The 21616-nt window shown below is 44.7% G+C and overlaps 1 protein-coding gene across 1 annotated transcript; it reads left to right on the top strand.

Moving 5' to 3' along the window:
* Window positions 1–1027: 1027 nt before the first annotated feature.
* On the top strand, window positions 1028–21447 carry LOC121534028 (ATP-binding cassette sub-family C member 10). The gene is made up of 22 exons (XM_041840446.2): window positions 1028–1093; window positions 1628–1829; window positions 2095–3469; window positions 3731–3958; window positions 4245–4401; window positions 4571–4734; window positions 4839–4918; window positions 5030–5201; window positions 5469–5567; window positions 5802–5991; window positions 6118–6195; window positions 6389–6574; window positions 6674–6806; window positions 7108–7300; window positions 8012–8355; window positions 8712–8881; window positions 9616–9776; window positions 10184–10437; window positions 10745–10890; window positions 19762–19859; window positions 20206–20318; window positions 20481–21447. Exons 2-22 carry the CDS (start codon window positions 1639–1641, stop codon window positions 20614–20616), a joined length of 4668 nt encoding a protein of 1555 aa, XP_041696380.2. The 5' UTR covers window positions 1028–1093; window positions 1628–1638; the 3' UTR covers window positions 20617–21447.
* The last annotated feature ends 169 nt before the right edge of the window (window positions 21448–21616 follow it).

The raw sequence follows: 21616 nt of genomic DNA, 5'->3' as shown, positions 1-21616 counted from the left end.
AACAATGTCATACTCTTTTGGTCCAGTCAGCATTAGATAGATGGCCTACACATACTGTACAGAGGCAGAGCGGTGCTGTTTCGCTCGCTTGGATGCTTTCTCAGGTGAGATACGAATTGAAGGAAAATTATGAAACACAGAGAGATGAAAGATACATGATTTTTTCTTTTTTTCTTGGTAAATGTTTTGGGGAAGCCTGGCTTCCCTTGACATACATGAATACACGCCACTGCTCACCAGCTCTGTTTGTTCACAGGAACTCAAACCCCTCTTCTGGCAGGAACAGGTTCCCAATAAATATATGTGTTGCGGCTGGTTCTGCGGTTTGTTTGGCCGCAAGAAGAAAACCTCAAACCACAAACACAATGTAGAGCTTGTCCAATAATAACGTCTTATTTTCCATTTAGGCCTTCATAGTATTGATAGCCTGTGACTATGTTTGTCACCAAATGATATCTGTTCACCTGCCGTTTACTTATATTCGTAAACATACATTTAAAATAAAAATATTTTATTATTTGTATACTGTTCTACTTTGTGTGTTTTACACGTCTTTTGTATTTTAAAGACATACATACATGTCTTTTATAAGACTTTTCTTTCTGCTATTTCTGATATGGAATTAAAAAACGTTCCATATAGAGAAGCCTCCTGTGTCTTTTATGCTCAATGTAACTAATAACCATACATTGTTTTATTGTACTATTTATGGTGTAGCTTGAAAAATCGAAGTGTTTTAATATGTTGTTTTGATTACATTAGTTAATTTATTTGCTGAAAATATGTTTTTAATTTGGATTTCTAATCTAGAAAGTTCTTGTAACTTCTTTCTAATCTTTTGAAATTTTGCAATAATCTCACGAAGCGAGTAGACAGTAGATTATTCATATTAATTAGTTAATGAATTTACAACAATATACACGATTATTTAAATTATTGCAACAATATCGACTTCACCGACTGCATACATTTGCGAACGCGCCCTGTGCTTTGGAGAAAAACATCCATGTGTGGCGTCACCGGAAGCTGTCACACTGCTGATGCTACCGCCACAAAATGCTACATTCATCCATGGATCAAAAACTGTAAACCGGTATTTAACTTTACCTTGACAATTGTGTTATCCCAAGTTGCAGAGAGAGTCTTGCCATATATACGCTTTATATCATGCAAAAGGCAATGTTTAATTAACTTGACGAACAATAACACACGCCGCTGGTGAGAGATTTGCTAGCCACTCATCCCAATATTTACAAATGTCCACCCAAGCAAGTATGGCTGACTAGTCGACTATGACAACTAGCTAACTAGCTAAACCATGTGCAACTGAATCGTAGAGGCCTTCAAATTAGCTGACAGTAGACTGCTTATAGAGATACAAACACATTTCTTATGACCAGCCAAAACAAAACATTTAGCTACATATATAGTGTAGCTAGCTAGTACAGAACTGTGTTGTAGCCTATGTAAACTCACCCTTAAAAACCCAACCTGTTTGACAAGCTAAACACAGGTAGGCCTAGTTGTAGTCAACTGCAAGTGTTGCTGACAGATTTGACCAGACACGTTAAAAAACGAATTACAGAAGTTGTGTAGATATCTGCAATGTTTATAAACTTTTCAACAGATGCTTGGAGAATGGGGAGAGGTGTGGTGGCTGATTTTGGCCCCAGTGAGTTAATCTCAGGCCTGTGCCACACGGACACCCTCAACCCTTTCCCAGTGTGGCGGGATGGAGCCATCAGCCCCTGTTTTAACCAGCTGGTTCTGGGAGCCCTGGCTCACGCTGTGGTGGCAGTCTTCAGTGCCTGCTACCTGAGTGCTCAGAGGTAACGGCTAGGCTAGAACATTCTGGCCACCATTAATCCTACAATACATACAGTAGTATGCGATACAGGCCCACATATTATACCTACATGTACCTAGGTAAAATAAAGATGCATTTGATTTCTACTTCCAGAACAGTAAGTTCATGTCTAGTTTATGTCTGTACTGGATCCCATTCTGTAGATCTGCATCTTTATCAGTTATTATATCTAGCCAGGCCATATTTCAGACAGCTCATCTACCATTTTATCCTTTTGCATTACACAGATGCAGCCTCCTCCGGTCCTCTCCCCCGTGTGGCTGGGGCCTCAGGGTGGCCTCGGCCCTGCTGGTGGCCCTGCTCTTTGTGGGGGACTTGGTCCTGGTGGCCCTCCTCCACCAGGGGGACATGTACCTGGACGTCCTGGCTGATGGATGTGCCGTCCTGGCCTGGCTGGTCCACTTTGGGGCCCTGCTTGTCCTCCAGAGGTCCATCTATAGAAGAACCAGGGGTCCCTCTTTGTTACTACTGCTGGTCCTGTTGCCTATCCCTAACCTGGTGGTCACCCTGCTGGCTTACGCCCAGGATGCCACCTATCTGGATCTGGCGGAGCCCCTTAGAGTGGCACGGCTGGGGCTCGCGGCCGCCCGGGGACTCCCTCTCCTGGTCTACTTCCTGGCCTTCGCTGCTCCCTGTGTCGGTGAAGGGAGTTACACAACCATGTCCGTCAATGATGCAGACAGCTCTCTCCTCATCCCAGAGAGTTCCTACCAGGACACGGGAGAAATGGTGGCAGAGGATGGCAGTAGCTGCGTCTCCCGCCTGCTCTACCTATGGTTGAACCCTCTGCTGAGGCGCGGGCGGTGCGGAGAGCTGGAGAGGCCGTGCGACGTCTATCTCCTTCCCCGGAGGCTCCGCACCAGCGCAGTGCGCCGACACTTCCTCCGCTGCTGGGAGGACTGCCAACAGGGGGCAGCAACACAGAGGAACACTACACCCAGGCCTGCAAACAGAAGCCTACAGAACGGAACATGGACTTCACCCCTCCAGGAGGAACTATCTGGTATAGCAGTGGAGGAGGTAGGACTGTTAAAAGTGTTGCACAAAGCCTTCGGGCTGCGCTACTACCTGCTTGGTGTGCTGAAGCTAGCGGGCAACATGCTGGGCTTTGCGGGGCCCCTGCTCCTCAGCAGCCTGGTGCGCTACATGGAGGAGGAGGGGGCCCCCGTCAGCTGGGGGGCCTGGTGTGCCACGGGCCTTTTCTTCAGCACCTTATTCTCTGCCCTCATCCGGAACCTCTTCGTCTTCGAGGTCTCGAAGGTCTCACTCTCGGCGCGCGCCGCCCTTGTCTCGGCCATCTACGGCAAAGCACTGCGGGTCAGCGGCGGCGGCCTGGCGGCGCAGTTCACCCTGGGCGAGGTGGTGAACTTCATGAGCACGGACACTGACCGCGTGGTCAACTTCTTCAACAGTTTCCACGAGATGTGGAGCCTGCCCTTCCAGTTCTCTATCGCCCTTTACCTGCTCTACCTGCAGGTGGGCGTGGCCTTCCTAGGAGGACTGGGTGTGGCTCTGCTGCTGGTGCCGCTCAATAAGGTGCTGGCCTCGAAGATCATGGAGAATAACAAGCACATGCTCACACATAAGGATAGTCGTGTCAAGGTGAGAAATTCTCTATGACTTTGACTATCTTTGACTTTTATCTTAACACACCAACCATAGCAAACATCAATATGGATGCTATTATGTTTATTGTGTAGACTAGTACTATTAAGTAGTAATTAAGTAGTAATTACTATATACAACTTCTACAGCTTTTATATTAAAAGTCTTCGATATCAAGCTTCGAAACTGCTTGCAGAAGTTTCACCTAAAGATGTGAACTCAACAATGTCATCTGTCTGCCCTGTCCTTGCCTTCCAGCTAATGACAGAGGTCCTCTTTGGAATACGAGTCATAAAATTCTACAACTGGGAGGCATACTTTGCCCAGAAGATAGCAGATTGTCGGAGGCAAGAGCTGTCCCACCTCAAGGCCATTAAGTACCTGGATGCTGTGTGTGTGTACACCTGGGGAGCTCTACCCGTAGTTATATCGATCATCACCTTCGTCACATACGTGCTGCTCGGCCATGAGCTCACTGCAGCCAAGGTAGGCATGGTCCATGTTTCATTTTGTGAAACTACAGTGCTTCATGCGATAGTAGTTACCATTTATAAGTGAGCAAACTATTTAGCAATCAATCTGTTCCAATGTCCTCACTAGCATACCGCCTTGTATGAAGTAATGTTTCGGATAGAACATTCCAAGTGGGTAGCTATGCTAGAATGGACATTGGAACAGACATACTAACTGTTGAAAGACATACTAACTGATACCCAGGAACACGATGATGTGAGTACATCAGACTAATCAGACTTTCCCTCCTCCATTGCAGGTGTTCACCACTCTGGCTCTAGTGGGCATGCTGATCCTCCCCCTCAACAGCTTCCCCTGGGTCCTCAACGGCACCCTGGAGGCCAAGGTGTCCCTGGACCGCATCCAACGCTTCCTCAAGCTTCCCAACCAGGACCTAGATGCATACTTCAGTCATGGTAGGTAGGTAGGTGTGTGTGTGTGTGTGCAGCATAAATAAATAAAGTACATTTTGCTTGTACATACATTATTAATTAATACAATAACGCAATAACTCTGTGTCTATGAAAGTGAGATATGCAAATATGTGTATGAATGTTTTTCATTGACTTTGTGGCTCCAACTTAGTGGTCCCTGAGGACCCCCAGGACACCATTGTCATGAGTCAGGGCACGTTCTCATGGCAGGGCCCCGGGGGGCCAGACCACCCCACAGAGGGAGATACTGGCTCTGAGACTGAGTCCCCCAAAGGAAGTCTGCTGCTCCATAGCCTCAACCTCACCATCACTAAGGTGTGCACCCTGCATCACAAACTATGTAACCTATACAGCGCGGAAATCATGGAGTCTACCATCTTATCACTGCAATGTTGTAATGTTGTTTTCTTGTCTGCCAGGGATCCCTAGTTGTTGTGGTGGGCAAGGTGGGCTGTGGGAAGAGCTCCTTACTGGCAGCCATCACTGGAGAACTCAACAGGTAGTGCTAATCGCCTCATTTACAAAGCTTACAACACTCAAGTAAATTTGTTTTGTTTGTTTATTTCAATTACCTTTTTGGATATCATTGAGTTATTACTTCCCTCTGTAGGCGTGGAGGTGTTGTATACGTCCAGGGCAGGGAGGATGGGTTTGGTCTGGCCGCCCAGGAGCCGTGGATCCAGCATGCAACAGTGCGGGACAACATCCTGTTTGGCAGGGACTACAACAGTTCCTTCTACCAGGCCGTGGTGGAGGCCTGTGCACTCACAGACGACCTCAATGTGAGACTCACCTCTCTCATTATCTCTCATTATCTCTCATGATCTCACCTTTCACTCTCTTTATTTGTTTCTCTGCTTCAATCTCTCTTATCCTCACAGACAACCTCAATGCTAGCTTTCTCCCTCGTTCCATTTTATTTTGGCCCAGTCCAAACTTTACTTGACCAACCCCAAATATATTTCTGATATATCCAATGAATGTTATAAACACAAATTCCAAACTCTGTACATTTGAAAGTATTTGACTGAATTGTCTTGTTTGTCCAGATTCTGCCTAATGGGGACAGGACCGAGGTGGGAGAGAACGGAGTAACTCTGAGTGGAGGACAGAAAGCTCGCCTGGCCTTGGCCAGAGCTGTTTACATGGTAAGAGTCCTCACCAGAATTCATGGTAACACAACAGCCATCTAGAAAAGAGAGAGACTGTGTTTCAGTGAATCTCCAACTTTATTTAACAAGCAAACGTTTGCCAGGTTAGAGGTATGGATAGCAGAAAACATTCAATGATTTGCTTTTTGTATTGAATGTCAATCTCTCTTTTTGTCTTTATCTCTCTTGCACACATCTGCATACTCCCCCTCTCTCTTTTAAACACACAAGGAGAAAGACATTTTCCTCCTGGACGATCCACTGGCAGCAGTAGACACTGACGTGGCCCATCACCTCATGGAGAGATGCATCTTGGGAATCCTCAGGAGCAAGACCAGAATCCTTTGCACCCACCGCATAGAGTTTGTGGACAAAGCTGATGTGGTGATTCTCATGGACAATGGAACAATTATTAAAACAGGTAGTGAACTCTGGCCTTATGTTCTTCAATTGATAATGGAATAATGAATGAATTACTTTTCTGTATAAACATACTGTATTTATGTCTGAATAAACTCTGTATGCCCTTCTCATTCGTTTTAAATAGGTACACCTGAAGAGGTCCTTCCTTTGGTAGAAGCAGTGCCCAAGAACCGGAAGAATGACAGTAATGCAAAGGAGAAAGGTACCAGTTGTCATTAATGTCTCTTAGCATTGTGTTTTGGAATATATTGCTTGCAACACAGTGCTAATATCACTGATGCAGAGGAATTAAGGTCCATTTGATTACTTTCTACACCTTGTTGTTGAATTGAGTGATGGACTACTGTATGGAAAAATTGCCAGGTGTTTTTTATGTGCATTCTGACTTAAATCAGATGTTATTGAGCGAGAGGAGGAGCAGGGTCCGTCCAATGAGCTGTTTGCAGAGGAGGAGTCTTCACTGTCAGGGGAGGAGCAGAAGGCGGTGGGCGGGCTGGCCTGGAAGGTTTACCACGCGTACTGGAGAGCGGTAGGAGGGGCCTTGGCTGTCTCCATCCTGGTGTCCCTACTCCTCATGCAAGGTACAGCGACCACCTGGTGCCTTAATATATGACATCACACTTCTGTTGCCTTTGCAGGCTTGCATATGTATTGTACATTTTGCTGTCTCTGTCCCTCAGCCTCTAAGAATGTGTCTGACTGGTGGCTGTCCCACTGGATCTCTAACCTGAAGAACAATGGTTCCGCCCAGAGTGTTCTCATGCCTGCCTACAGCTCACCACACCTGATGCTATTCTCTCCTGGAGGACTAATGTAAGTTAGATAGAGGTTGTTACAACGTTGGGACTGATACGCTGGATAAGATTCAATTACTCCGAATGTGCAGTGTGATTCCTCCTATATAATTCACTTATGACTCCACACTGCTTTATGTCATACTTTGATGCTCTGCATACATTTATAGACAGAGCCTCTAAATCTAAATATTTTAGATTGTGCAGTAAAAGGATTAGGTGTAAAATCCCACAGACATCCATGATGCAGCACACACGCATGACAAGATTTATTAAGCAATTGCAAATTAAAATGTGTATTTTCTCCCCCTTATCCCCAGGTACCCGGTCAATATTAAGGAAACGACACCTTTCGCCAACATGAGCTCGGAGGTGAAGTTCTATCTGACAGTTTACGGTTCCATTGCGGGGGCTAACACGGTCTTCACCGCATTCCGAGCCTTCCTCTTCGCCTATGGAGGCATCCGTGCAGCATCGGTCGTCCACAACAGACTGCTGGACACGGTCCTCAAGGTGGGCATCTTCTGTTCAGTTGACCCCTCAGGCAACTGGTTTAGTCATGGGCCATCAGCATGGTTTCAATCATGCAAAGGCAGTATTTTACATTTGTAGCATAGTTATGATTTTTTCTGAAAAATTCTCATGGTTCAACTAATGCTTTGAGAGTGGAGGCTGCTGAGGGGAGGATGGCTCATAGTAATGGCTGGAATGGAGTCAATGGAATGGTATCAAACACATCAAAGACATGGTTTCCATGTGGTTGATACCACTCCCTTGACTCCATTCCAGCCATTATTGTGAGCCGTCCTCTCCTCAGCAGCCTCCACTGTGTGATAGTGAGAGTTGATGTTCTGTAGGTAATTTACAGTGTACTTGTTGTGTCCACACATTTCTAGTGTTGGGTACTGTTTGTAAAAAAATAAATATATATTTTGTATATTATTATACATTTTGTAGTATTTTTTTAAAGGTATATTTTTTTTTACATAAACAAAAATGCTTTATTGGATAGAGGAGAGACAGTGGGAAAGCTCGTTTTTGGCTGAAAAGGCATTGGTCTGGATTCAAACCCATGCTGCAGCGGTATATGTGATCCGGAGGCAGTGGTTTAGACTTCTAGACTACTTTAGTCCAAGTGTTTGTAATGTTTATTGTTTACATTGCCATGATAGAGTACAAACACACCTAACTAACCCTGACCCGCCTCTCTCTAAATCAATCCAGGCTACAGTTACCTTCTTTGACACTACACCGCTGGGCCGCATCCTTAACCGCTTCTCCTCCGACCTGTACAGCGTGGATGACACGCTCCCTTTCTTCCTCAACATCCTGCTGGCTAACATCTTCGGCCTGCTGGGCATGCTGGTAGTGATGAGCTATGGCCTGCCTTGGGTCCTTGTGCCCCTGCTGCCCCTGGGCCTGCTCTACCACCGCACACAGCGCTTCTACCGACACACATCCAGAGACCTGAAGCGTCTGTGCAGCCTCACCCTCTCACCGGTGTATTCACATTTCTCTGAGACGCTGAGCGGCCTGGGTACCATCCGAGCAAGTTCCAGTGCCGCCAGGTGAGGACGGTAAAGTTAGAATGAGGAATTTATATTTTGGGCCCACCTAGATCTGTGGTTACCAACCTTGATTTGGCTAGTTGAATCAGGGGTGTTAGCGGTTAGAGCTGAGCTGGCACAAAAGCCTGCTCAACCTGTACCTCTCTAGGACCAGTCCAAGGTCCTAGCCAAAACAGTTTTTTGTGCTGGCTACTACTGTAATATTTGAAAATGTGAAAATTAGTTAATAGGATTTCAGTGTAAATACACAGTTGTCTGCCTGCGGTTACAGCTGAAATATTGCTATCAATGTATGAATTAGGTAACCTTCGAGTGGACGGAGACTCATGTTCTGTGTCTGTCTGTTGTGGCTCCAGATTCGAGGAGGAAAACGAGCGGCGTCTGGAGCAGAACCAGCGCTGTCTGTTCCTTAGCAACGCCGCCATGCAGTGGCTGGACATCCGCCTGCAGATGATCGGCGTCGTCGTGGTGACGGGCATCGGCGTGATCGCTGTCGTCCAGCACCAGTTCAAATCCATCGACCCAGGTGAGCAGCCAGCTAGCATGTTAGCATGTGTGCCTTAGTCAGCTCAGGTTTAGATAATCTGGACTCAGATTATACTGTTGATATCTAGTAGTTCTTGAGGCTACTGTAGAGGATAATCTAGAAATAGTATCAGTACATGTACACTGAGTATACAAAACATGAAGAACACCTGTTCTTTCCATGACAGACTGACCAGGTGAATCCAGGTGAAAGCTATGATCCCTTATTAATGTCACTTGTTAAATCCATTTCAATCAGTGTAGATGAAGGGGAGGAGACAGGTTAAAGAATGATTTTTAAGCCTTGAGAAAATTGAGACATGGGTTGTGTATGTGTGCCATTCAGAGGGTGAATGGGCAAGACAAAATATTTAAGTGCTTTTGAATGGGGTATGGTAGTAGGTGCCAGGCGCACCGTTTGTGTCAAGAACTGCAATGCTGCTGGGTTCTTCCATGCGCAACAGTTTTCCATGTGTTTCAAGAATGGTCCACCACCCAAAGGACATCCAGCCAACTTGACACAACTGTGGAGCGCATTGGAGTCAACATGGGCCAGCATCCCTGCGGAACGCTTTCGACACCTTGTAGAGTCCATGCCCCCAACGAATCGAGGCTGCTCTGAGGGTATAAAGTGGGGGGGGGGGTGTTCCTAATGTTTTGTGTAGAGTATACTCTTGTTTGCTGTGCCTAGTCCTTAATAATGACTGTTTGTCCTATGGGTGTTCTCCCTGCCAGGTCTGGTGGGTCTGTCCCTGTCCTATGCTCTGTCCATCACAGGCCTGCTGTCAGGCCTCATCTTCAGCTTCACCCAGACAGAGATGCAGCTGGTGAGTGTGGAGCGCACTGAGGAGTACTCCACCACCCTGCCCACTGAGCCACAACACGGCAGCCCACAGGTGAGGAGTCCTGTGAGGGTGTGTGCCTTATAGCATGCCACTCTGTTGCACCTCATTCAAGAGGCTCCATAACTCATTTTGTCAGAAGTGTACGCCACTCTGTAGACCTTTAGGTTATGTGGCTGGTTTTCAGTGGTTGTCTTTATGAGGTGTTGGATAGGTGTTCTTTCTACATTTACATTTACATTTTAGTCATTTAGCAGACGCTCTTATCCAGAGCGACTTACAGTTAATGAGTGCATACATTTTCTAAAATTACAACATATTTTTGTTAATGTTGTTTGGGTCTTTTAGCCTGGTCAGTTACTTCTTACTGAAGTGGCCATTCATTCAGTACATCAGGGGAATAGAAAACAAGTGCATTTATTAAATGACTGAGGACCCATCTACTTCCGTCTTTACCATAGGTGCCCACCTCGTGGCCGGAGCAGGGTTGGGTGGAGTTCCGTGGGGCTGTGCTGTCCTACAGAGAGGGTCTGCCCAACGCCCTGGACGGGGTGAGCCTGGTGGTCCGGCCTGGGGAGAAGGTGGGGGTGGTGGGCCGGACGGGCTCAGGCAAGTCCACCCTGTTCCTGGCCCTCTTCCGCATGGTGGAGCTGAACCAGGGTCAGATCTTAGTGGATGGAGTGGACACCAGTCAGGTGGGACTGGCCCAGCTCAGGTGAGGGAAGGAAGAGATTATGTTGATGACTGTGGTGGTGGTGTGATAATGATAATAATGGATTTAAACGTTTTTTTGTACTTTTCCAACTGCTCGACACAACATTATTGTGCACTTGGATGATGATGGTGATCTGTAATAAAAGCCCTTTTATAGGTGACGACATTCATCGAGCATGTCTGCATATTTTGAACTACCAAAAATCAATTCCTTTTGTTTGTTTGTTCGTTCCTTCCTTCCTTCCTTCATGAATCTAGCGTAGACTACAGTTCCATTTTTCACACTGTGTTTGTGGCTCCCCCTGCAGGTCCAAGCTGGCCATCATCCCCCAGGACCCGTTCCTGTTCAGCGGGACGGTGAGGGAGAACCTGGACCCATGTGGACGTCACCCTGACCCCCGGCTACTGGAGGCCCTGGAACACTGTCACCTGAGTCCTGTCATCAACCGCATCGGTGGGTGAGAGAGAGAGAGAGAGGGAGGGTGGGTGAGAGAGAGAGAGAGGGAGGGTGGGTGAGAGAGAGAGAGAGAGAGAGGGAGGGTGGGTGGGAGAGAGAGAGAGAGAGGGAGGGTGGGTGGGAGAGAAAGAGAAGGTAGAGGAGGGAGAGAGGATTAATGAGGACAGTAGAGGAGGGAGATTGTGATGTGACAGAAGGGAGATGGATGATGACAAAGCATGCAAATGAGAGGGTGATATAGCAGACGAGAAACATAATAAAATCAAATCAAATCAAATTTTATTGGTCACATGCGCCGAATACAACAGGTAAAGACATTACAGTGAAATGCTTACTTACAGCCCTTAACCAACAGTGCATTTATTTTAAACAAAAAAAGTAAGAATAAAACAACAACAAAAAAAAAGTGTTGAGAAAAAAAGAGCAGAAGTAAAATAAAGTGACAGTAGGGAGGCTATATATACAGGGGGGTACCGTTGCAGAGTCAATGTGCGGGGGCACCGGCTAGTTGAGGTAGTTGAGGTAATATGTACATGTGGGTAGAGTTAAAGTGACTATGTATAAATACTTAACAGAGTAGCAGCAGCGTAAAAAGGATGGGGTGGGGGGGCAGTGCAAATAGTCCGGGTAGCCATGATTAGCTGTTCAGGAGTCTTATGGCTTGGGGGTAGAAGCTGTTGAGACGTCTTTTGGACCTAGACTTGGCACTCCGGTACCGCTTGCCGTGCGGTAGCAGAGAGAACAGTCTATGACTAGGGTGGCTGGAGTCTTTGACAATTTTGAGGGCCTTCCTCTGACACCGCCTGGTATAGAGGTCCTGGATGGCAGGAAGCTTTGCCCCAGTGATGTACTGGGCCGTACGCACTACCCTCTGTAGTGCCTTGCAGTCAGAGGCCAAGCAGTTGCCATACCAGGCGGTGATGCAACCAGTCAGGATGGTGCAGCTGTAGAATTTTTTGAGGATCTGAGGACCCATGCCAAATCTTTTTAGTCTCCTGAGGGGGAATAGGCTTTGTCGTGCCCTCTTCACGACTGTCTTGGTGTGTTTGGACCATGATAGTTCGTTGGTGATGTGGACACCAAGGAACTTGAAGCTCTCAACCTGTTCCACTACAGCCCCGTCGATGAGAATGGGGGTGTGCTCAGTCCTCTTTTTTTTCCTGTAGTCCACAATCATCTCCTTTGTCTTGGTCACGTTGAGGGAGAGGTTGTTGTCCTGGCACCACACGGCCAGATCTCTGACCTCCTCCCTATAGGCTGTCTCATCGTTGTCGGTGATCAGGCCTACCACTGTTGTGTCGTCGGCAAACTTAATGATGGTGTTGGAGTCGTGCCTGGCCATGCAGTCATGGGTGAACAGAGAGTACAGGAGGGGACTGAGCACGCACCCCTGAGGGGCCCCCCGTGTTGAGGATCAGTGTGGCAGATGTGTTGTTACCTACCCTTACCACCTGGGGGCGGCCCGTCAGGAAGTCCAGGATCCAGTTGCAGAGGGAGGTGTTTAGTCCCAGGATCCTTAGCTTAGTGATGAGCTTAGAGGGCACTATGGTGTTGAATGCTGAGCTGTAGTCAATGAATAGCATTCTCACGTAGGTGTTCCTCTTGTCCAGGTGGGAAAGGGCAGTGTGGAGTGCGATAGAGATTGCATCATCTGTGGATCTGTTGGGGCGGTATGCAAATTGGAGTGGGTCTAGGGTTTCTGGGATTATGCTGTTGATGTGAGCCATGACCAGTCTTTCAAAGCACTTCATGGCTACAGACGTCAGTGCTACGGGTCGGTAGTCATTTAGGCAGGTTATCTTAGAGTTCTTGGGCACGGGGACTATGGTGGTCTGCTTGAAACATGTTGGTATTACAGACTCAGTCAGGGACATGTTGAAAATGTCAGTGAAGACACTTGCCAGTTGGTCAGCACATGCTCGGAGTACACGTCCTGGTAATCCGTCTGGCCCTGCGGCCTTGTGAATGTTGACCTGCTTAAAAGTCTTACTCACATCGGCTACGGAGAGCGTGATCACATAGTCATCCGGAACAGCTGGTGCTCTCATGCATGCTTCAGTGTTGCTTGCCTCGAGCGAGCATAGAAGTGGTTTAGCTTCGTCTGGTAGGCTTGTGTCACTGGGCAGCTCGCGGCTGTGCTTCCCTTTGTAGTCTGTAATAGTTTTCAAGCCCTGCCACATCCGACGAGCGTCAGAGCCAGTGTAGTATGATTCAATCTTAGACCTGTATTGACTCTTTGCCTGTTTGATGGTTCGTCGGAGGTCATAGCGGGATTTCTTATAAGCGTCCGGGTTAGAGTCCCGTTCCCCGTTCCTTGAAAGCGGCAGCTCTACCCTTTAGCTCAGTGCGGATGTTTCCTGTAATCCATGGCTTCTGGTTGGGGTATGTACGTACGGTCACTGTGGGGACGACATCATCGATGCACTTATTGATGAAGCCAGTGACTGATGTGGTGTACTCCTCAATGCTGTCTGAAGAATCCCGGAACATGTTCCAGTCTGTGCTAGCAAAACAGTCCTGTAGCTTAGCATCTGCGTCATCTGACCACTTTTTTATTAACCGAATCACTGGTGCTTCCTGCTTCAGTTTTTGCTTATAAGCAGGAATCAGGAGGATAGAGTTATGGTCAGAAGAGTAGTTGAATTAAACAGACATACAGAATGAGAGACCAATGGAGAGAAGAGGGGTATCAAACAGGTGAAAGTAAATGTCCCGGCAAAATAAATAGTGTGGGTACGCCGTACCGGTAAAACGTGACCCATCACAATAATTAAAAGGAAATGCCAAGAAAACTATAGGCAATTACACCATTATTTAACATTACCGCATGTCAGCTGCATGGAAATGAGCGAGTTGACTAGAACACGGTCCAGATACCCTCCAAATTGCGTTGTGGTTCGAAGAGAACACTAAAATGTTGCAAAGGCAGAGATAAGTGACCGAGATGCGCGCGTACAGCATTGGATGCATCAATTCGGGCTACAAATGCTGTGGGCCTAATGACAATCGCCGAATGTCATTACACTTTTAGTTAAATTTTTTACAGATTTATCTTTCCATTCAGCAAATTGCAGGTGCACTGTGGATGCTGGAATTATTTTGTGAGTGGAAAAACATGCGTGGATAGCCAACAGGAATGCCTTTTGAAGTGATCGTTTCACAATCTAATGAAAACATCATGACTGGTTGTTATTATGCCACATTAAAAGTTAATACATGATAAAAGTTATATGACAAATCTTTACTAGGCCCACGGAGATCATATGACATTAATAGGGATTCTATATGTAATCTCTGCATCTATATGAAATTCTATGATTAGACTAGGGCTGTTACGGTGACCGTATTACCTCCACACTTAGTCATGGTAACTAGGCTTCTCCAAGCTCTGCTGCTGATGGTCATTAGTAGCCTACCAAACGTGCTAACTGCCTGGTACTCAGCACTCTATTGTCCCTCTAATCATTCTGACATCAATGCAAATGTAATCAAAAATCAAATCAAACACTTCATGAGAGCCCATGAGCTCATGTTGCGCAACATTTCTATAGGCTCTGCAATTGTGTGAGAACATCGTTTTGATCCTCTGTAGCTCGGCTGGTAGAGCACGGCGCTTGTAACGCCAAGGTAGTGGGTTCGATCCCCGGGACCACCCATACACAAAAAAATGTATGCACGCATGACTGTAAGTCATGGATAAAAGCGTCTGCTAAATGGCATATTATATATTATTATATTATTATATGTATATTATTGATGGCGTCTATTAAAAAGAGGAGGATCCCATCAGCTTTCTATAGGCTAGGCCTACTATATTTATTTCTCAACTTTCCTAATATTAAACACATTTCTTCGCTTTACAACAGAAGTATAGCCTATCTGGCTGGCATTAAAATTAACCATGGGAAATGTGTCCTCTATCCGCTATTTAAGTGCATAGATTACATGTATTTTTTTCTAAATAAAGACAAGATTAAATCAAGAATAGTCTAATTGGTGACAATATTAGCCTATCACTTGTCAATGATATACAGTTGAAGTCGGAAGATTGCATACACCTTAGTCAAATACATTTAAACTCAGTTTTTCACAATTCCTGACAATTAATCCTAGTAAAAATTCCCTGTCTTAGGTCAGTTAGGATCACCACTTTATTTTAAGAATGTGAAATGTCAGAATAATAGTAGAGAGTGATTTATTTAAGCTTTTATTTATTTCATCACATTCCCAGTGGGTCAGAAGTTTACATACACTCAATTAGTATTTGGTAGCTTTGCCTTTAAATTGTTTAACTTGGGTCAAACGTTTCGGGTAGCCTTCCACAAGCTTCCCACAATAAGTTGGGTGAATTTTGGCCCATTCCTCCTGACAGAGCTGGTGTAACTGAGTCAGGTTTGTAGGCCTCCTTGCTCGCACACGCTTTTTCAGTTCTGCCCACAAATTTTCTATAGGATTGAGGTCAGGGCTTTGTGATGGCCACTCCAATACCTTGACTTTGTTGTCCTTAAGCCATTTTGCCACAACTTTGGAAGTATGCTTGGGGTCATTGTCCATTTGGAAGACCCATTTGCGACCAAGCTTTAACTTCCTGAATGATGTCTTGAGATGTTGCTTCAATATATCCACATACTTTTCCTTCCTCATGATGCCATCTATTTTGAGAAGTGCACCAGTCCCTCCTGCAGCAAAGCACCCCCACAGCATGATGCTGCCACCCCCGTGCTTCACGGTTGGGATGGTGTTCTTCGGCTTGCAAGGTACCCCCTTTTTCCTCCAAACATAACGATGGTCATTATGGCCAAACAGTTCTATTTTTGTTTCATCAGACCAGAGGACATTTCTCCAAAAAGTACAATCTTTGTCCCCATGTGCAGTTGCAAACCGTATTCTGGCTTTTTTATGGCGGTTTTGGAGCAGTGGCTTCTTCCTTGCTGAGCGGCCTTTCAGGTTATGTCGATATAGGACTCGTTTTACTGTGGATATAGATAGTTTTGTACCTGTTTCCTCCAGCATCTTCACAAGGTCCTTTGCTGTTGTTCTGGGATTGATTTGCACTTTTCGCACCAAAGTACGTTCATCTCTAGGAGACAGAACGCGTCTCCTTCCTGAGCGGTATGACGGCTGCGTGGTCCCATGGTGTTTATACTTGCATACTATTGTTTGTACAGCTGAACGTGGTACCTTCAGGCGTTTGGAAATTGCTCCCAAGGATAAACCAGACTTGTGGAGGTCTACAATTTTTTTTCTGAGGTCTTGGCTGATTTCTTTTGACTTTCTCATGATGTCAAGCAAAGCGGCACAGAGTTTGAAGGTAGGCCTTGAAATACATCCACAGGTACACCTCCAATTGACTCAAATGATGTCAATTAGCCTATCAGAACCTTCTAAAGCCATGTCATCATTTTCTGGAATTTTCCAAGCTGTTTAAAGGGACAGTCAACTTAGTGTATGTAAACTTCTGACCCACTGGAATTGTGATACAATGAATTATAAGTGAAATAATCTGTCTGTAAACAATTGTTGGAAAAATTGCACAAAGTAGATGTCCTAACCGACTTGCCCAAACTATAGTTTGTTAACAAGACATTTGTGGAGTGGTTGAAAAACAAGTTTTAATGACTCCAACCTAAGTGTATGTAAACTTCTGACTTCAACTGTATTATCACTTGTGAATGATGCCCAGCTTGTGTGCATTAAGGCAAGAAACAGCGCCTAATTCATTACTTTTTCAAATCATAGTCCCACACCTCATGTAGCCTAGCACATAGGCCTACAGTGAGGGGAAAAAGTATTTGATCCCCTGCTGATTTTGTACGTTTGCCCACTGACAAAGAAATGATCAGTCTATAATTTTAATGGTAGGTTTATTTGAACAGTGAGAGACAGAATAACAACAAAAAAATCCAGAAAAACGCATGTCAAAAATGTTAGAAATTGATTTGCATTTCAATGAGGGAAATAAGTATTTGGTGGCAAAACCCTTGTTGGCAATCACAGAGGTCAGACGTTTCTTGTAGTTGGCCACCAGGTTTGCACACATCTCAGGAGGGATTTTGTCCCACTCCTCTTTGCAGATATTCTCCAAGTCATTAAGGTTTCGAGGCTGACGTTTGGCAACTCGAACCTTCAGCTCCCTCCACAGATTTTCTATGGGATTAAGGTCTGGAGACTGGCTAGGCCACTCCAGGACCTTAATGTGCTTCTTCTTGAGCCACTCCTTTGTTGCCTTGGCCGTGTGTTTTGGGTCATTGTCATGCTGGAATAACCATCCACAACCCATTTTCAATGCCCTGGCTGAGGGAAGGAGGTTCTCACCCAAGATTTGATGGTACATGGCCCCGTCCATCATCCCTTTGATGCGGTGAAGTTGTCCTGTCCCCTTAGCAGAAAAACACCCCCAAAGCATAATGTTTCCACCTCCATGTTTGACGGTGGGGATGGTGTTCTTGGGGTCATAGGCAGCATTCCTCCTCCTCCAAACACGGCGAGTTGAGTTGATGCCAAAGAGCTCCATTTTGGTCTCATCTGACCACAACACTTTCACCCAGTTCTCCTCTGAATCATTCAGATGTTCATTGGCAAACTTCAGACGGGCATGTATATGTGCTTTCTTGAGCAGGGGGACCTTGCGGGCGCTGCAGGATTTCAGTCCTTCACGGCGTAGTGTGTTACCAATTGTTTTCTTGGTGACTATGGTCCCAGCTGCCTTGAGATCATTGACAAGATCCTCCCATGTAGTTCTGGGCTGATTCCTCAACGTTCTCATGATCATTGCAACTCCACGAGGTGAGAACTTGCATGGAGCCCCAGGCCGAGGGAGATTGACAGTTATTTTGTGTTTCTTCCATTTGTGAATAATCGCACCAACTGTTGTCACCTTCTCACCAAGCTGCTTGGCGATGGTCTTGTAGCCCATTCCAGCCTTGTGTAGGTCTACAATCTTGTCCCTGACATCCTTGGAGAGCTCTTTGGTCTTGGCCATGGTGGAGAGTTTGGAATCTGATTGATTGATTGCTTCTGTGGACAGGTGTCTTTTATACAGGTAACAAACTGAGATTAGGAGCACTCCCTTTAAGAGTGTGCTCCTAATCTCAGCTCGTTACCTGTATAAAAGACACCTGGGAGCCAGAAATCTTTCTGATTGAGAGGGGGTCAAATACTTATTTCCCTCATTAAAATGCAAATCAATTTATAACATTTTTTACATGCGTTTTTCTGGATTTTTTTGTTGTTATTCTGTCTCTCACTGTTCAAATAAACATACCATTAAAATTATAGACTGATCATTTCTTTGTCAGTGGGCAAACATACAAAATCAGCAGGGGATCAAATACTTTTTTTCCCTCACTGTATATGTTTTGATAAAGTTTGTATCACAACTAAAGTGGCCAAATAACTTCTTAAAATTAAGCACATGAATCCACTTTACAACCGGTGTAGAGCCTAACATGCATACATAGGCGGCGCGGGAGTTTCAAGTTTGGGGAAGATAATTTTCACCATAAAAATGCACCTTTATAATAAAGAAATACATGCATAATCGCATTTATGATCACTTTTGAGAATGGTGTTTGCATTTTGGAACATTCACGCGTATAGCCTACTGCCGTGTGCACATTGCTGCGATTATAATGTGAAGAAATAGCCTAATAGTTTATTAAAATTTTAAGCTAAATGTTCTGATCTGTTGCATCAGCCTCGTTGCTTTTAAAAGGTTTTTTATTTTTAATACATTTGCTAAAAACCTGTTTTCACTTTGTCATTATGGGGTATTGTGTGTAGATTGATGAGGAACAAAATCAATTTAATCCATTTTAGAATAAGGCTCTAACATAACAAAATGTGGAAAAAGTGAAGGGGTCTGAATACTTTCCAAATGCACATATTCAGCCACTGGCTGTAAAAGGCATTGTTTTGTTAAGAGGGCATTACAGCCACACTAGGGGGATGCTGCCGGGAAATTTGAGGCATTATCAAGTGCTTGTCAAATTGTGAATGAGAGACTGATGAAGTGTGTGCAGCCTGTGCAAGAAACAAAGCAGAGCTCATGACTTTCATGCAACTTTTTTCAAATCATCATTAGTTACATCTTGCAGCCTTAGAATGTATTAAAAATCGAAACATATAGCCAAACGTTTGTATCACAACTAAAGCTTTCTGTTTCTTTGTTAACCCCTCAATACAGAATAGCCCCATGTGCGCACTCCCTCAGAAATCCTTTGGAGAAAACATCCTTTCTATTTTATTCATCTATGTTCAATTGTATTCTTCATATTATAAAATAATGCCATGGAATTCTAAGATAATCTTGTCTGCTAATTGAGCTAGTGTAGCCCACAGCCATATGGTATAGCCTGATCAGGGCCTAACATATGGACAACTCAGAGTATGCTATTCTGTTCTTCTGAAATAGACTACATTTTCTTCATATCATGTTTCTTTAGACATGTCTAAAATAAATAATGGATTTATTGTGATGGTGTAGGCTATATTACATAGATTTATTCGACTTTTTTAAATGTAGATGTTCCTAAGGTCTGCATCATTGGCTTGTAGGCTATGCGTGGAAGCCAGGAGATGCTAAATGTGTTTATGTTCATTAATGGTCAATTACTATGAGACCGGCAGTTATTTGCTTGACAATCACCGGCTGACAAAATGTAATGACCGCCACAGCCCTAGATTACATAGTATGTCCCGTACCGGTAAGAAATGAAATCTACTTTCCCCCCTGATATCAAACGAAGTGAGAGTGAAGGAACAAGGAAGTAAAGGAGAGTGAGAAAGGAAGAGAGTGAAGGGTAGTAATTAGTTTGTGTCTGTAAGAGTTTGGTCAGGTGACCTCACTAACCTTTGTGTGTATCTTAGGTGGTCTTGATGCTGAGGTTGGAGAGAGGGGCAAATGTTTCTCTCTGGGACAGAGACAGCTGCTGTGTCTGGCCAGGGCTCTGCTGACTGAAGCTAATGTAAGAACCAGCCCGCACCATCCATCCGTATCAATTACTAACATGGCTTTGAATTCATCCATCCATATGAATTACTAACATGCTTTGAATTCATCCATCCAAATTACTAACATGGCTTTGAATTCAACCATCCATATCAATTACTAACATGGCTTTGTAACATGGCTTTGAATTCAACCATCCATATCAATTACTAACATGGCTTTGAATTCAACCATCCATATCAATTACTAACATGGCTTTGAATTCAACCATCCATATCAATTACTAACATGGCTTTGAATTCAACCATCCATATCAATTACTAACATGGCTTTATTTCTCAACCATTGTTTCCTCTCTATAGATTCTGTGTATTGACGAAGCCACAGCCAGTGTTGACCAAAAGACTGACAAGCTGCTACAACAGACAATCAGAGAGAAGTTTCAAGGCAAGACCGTCCTCACCATTGCCCATAGGTAAATTATTCAGTGAACACAACTTTACATAACGATCTTAAGTGCTATAGTAGACATTTATACCGAATTATACATAACTTACGTTTTCATGGTACATTTATAACATAATTTGATGTCACAGTTGAATAAAGTGACACCTTGATTTTCTCTCTCTGTCAACAGGATGAACACCATCATGGACTCAGACAGGGTGCTGGTGATGCATTCTGGGAAGGTGGTGGAGTTTGACACCCCTGCTGATCTGTGCCAAAGAGACGACTCAGTTTTCTGCAAGCTGGTTGGTGGGAGGGGAGAATGAGAGGAGACGCCATCAGAGGACTAATGACAATGGGGATCTCTCTCTCTGTTTCCCCACAGGAGGCCAGTGGTGGTCGGACTCGGTGGACCAACCAACCACCCGTCCAATGGAGGTGGTAGAATTTGGCCCTATAATAATTACTGGTCCAGGGTCAGATTTTTTTTTCTTCATCCCCATGATCGTTAAGGTTAGGATTTGGTGTAGGGTAATCTGATCCTAGATCTGTGGTTAAGGGCGGAGACTTCTACCTCGAGGCCCACTGACTGACATTTGACCTCAGAGAGTAAGGTCTGAATAGTCCAACCCGAGCGAGATTATTATTTTACTACATTTTAGGAAGTCGGGTTAATTTTCTAAACTGGGCGTCATGGAATTTGATCCTCTTTCCCTAAAAGCATGTTGGTCATGATTTTTTTTTTTTTTACATGAAAGTGGATTTTAACTTGGCCCAGTAGACAATCGATCTGAAATCGACTTAAGTTTGCTTTAACACTAAAGAAACATGTAGCAAACACACATTTATTTCTGAAGTTAACTGTCCAGACATCAATGAAGAGGATACAGCACTGAGACCCTATAACTTGTAATCACTCAATCCTTTAGTTTTCTGAAAATACAATATTTTCAATAAATTCTTGTTTCCTCAATAGCCATTACATTTACATTTGTAATTTACCACACATTTTGGTTTTTGCCCTAGCACTACACAGCTGATTCAAACAATCAAAGCTTGAGGAGTTGGATATTTGAATCAACTGTGTAAATCCTAGGGCAAAAAACAAAATGTGCACTCAGGGCGGGGCCCCAGGACCGAGTTTGGGAAACCCTGATTTAGCAGACACTCTTACAGGAGCAATTAGGGCTAAGTGCCTTGCTCAAGGGCACATCAGATTTCTTTCACCTTGTCAGCTCGGGGATTCAAACCAGCAACCTTTCAATTACTGGCCCAACGCTCTAGGCTACCTGCCGCCCTATGTAAAACGAATGACAGCCAGGTAAA

Source organism: Coregonus clupeaformis, unplaced genomic scaffold, assembly GCF_020615455.1.
Source record: "Coregonus clupeaformis isolate EN_2021a unplaced genomic scaffold, ASM2061545v1 scaf0999, whole genome shotgun sequence".
Classification (NCBI taxonomy): Eukaryota; Metazoa; Chordata; class Actinopteri; order Salmoniformes; family Salmonidae; genus Coregonus; species Coregonus clupeaformis.
This window is presented reverse-complemented; position numbering and strand designations above follow the sequence as displayed.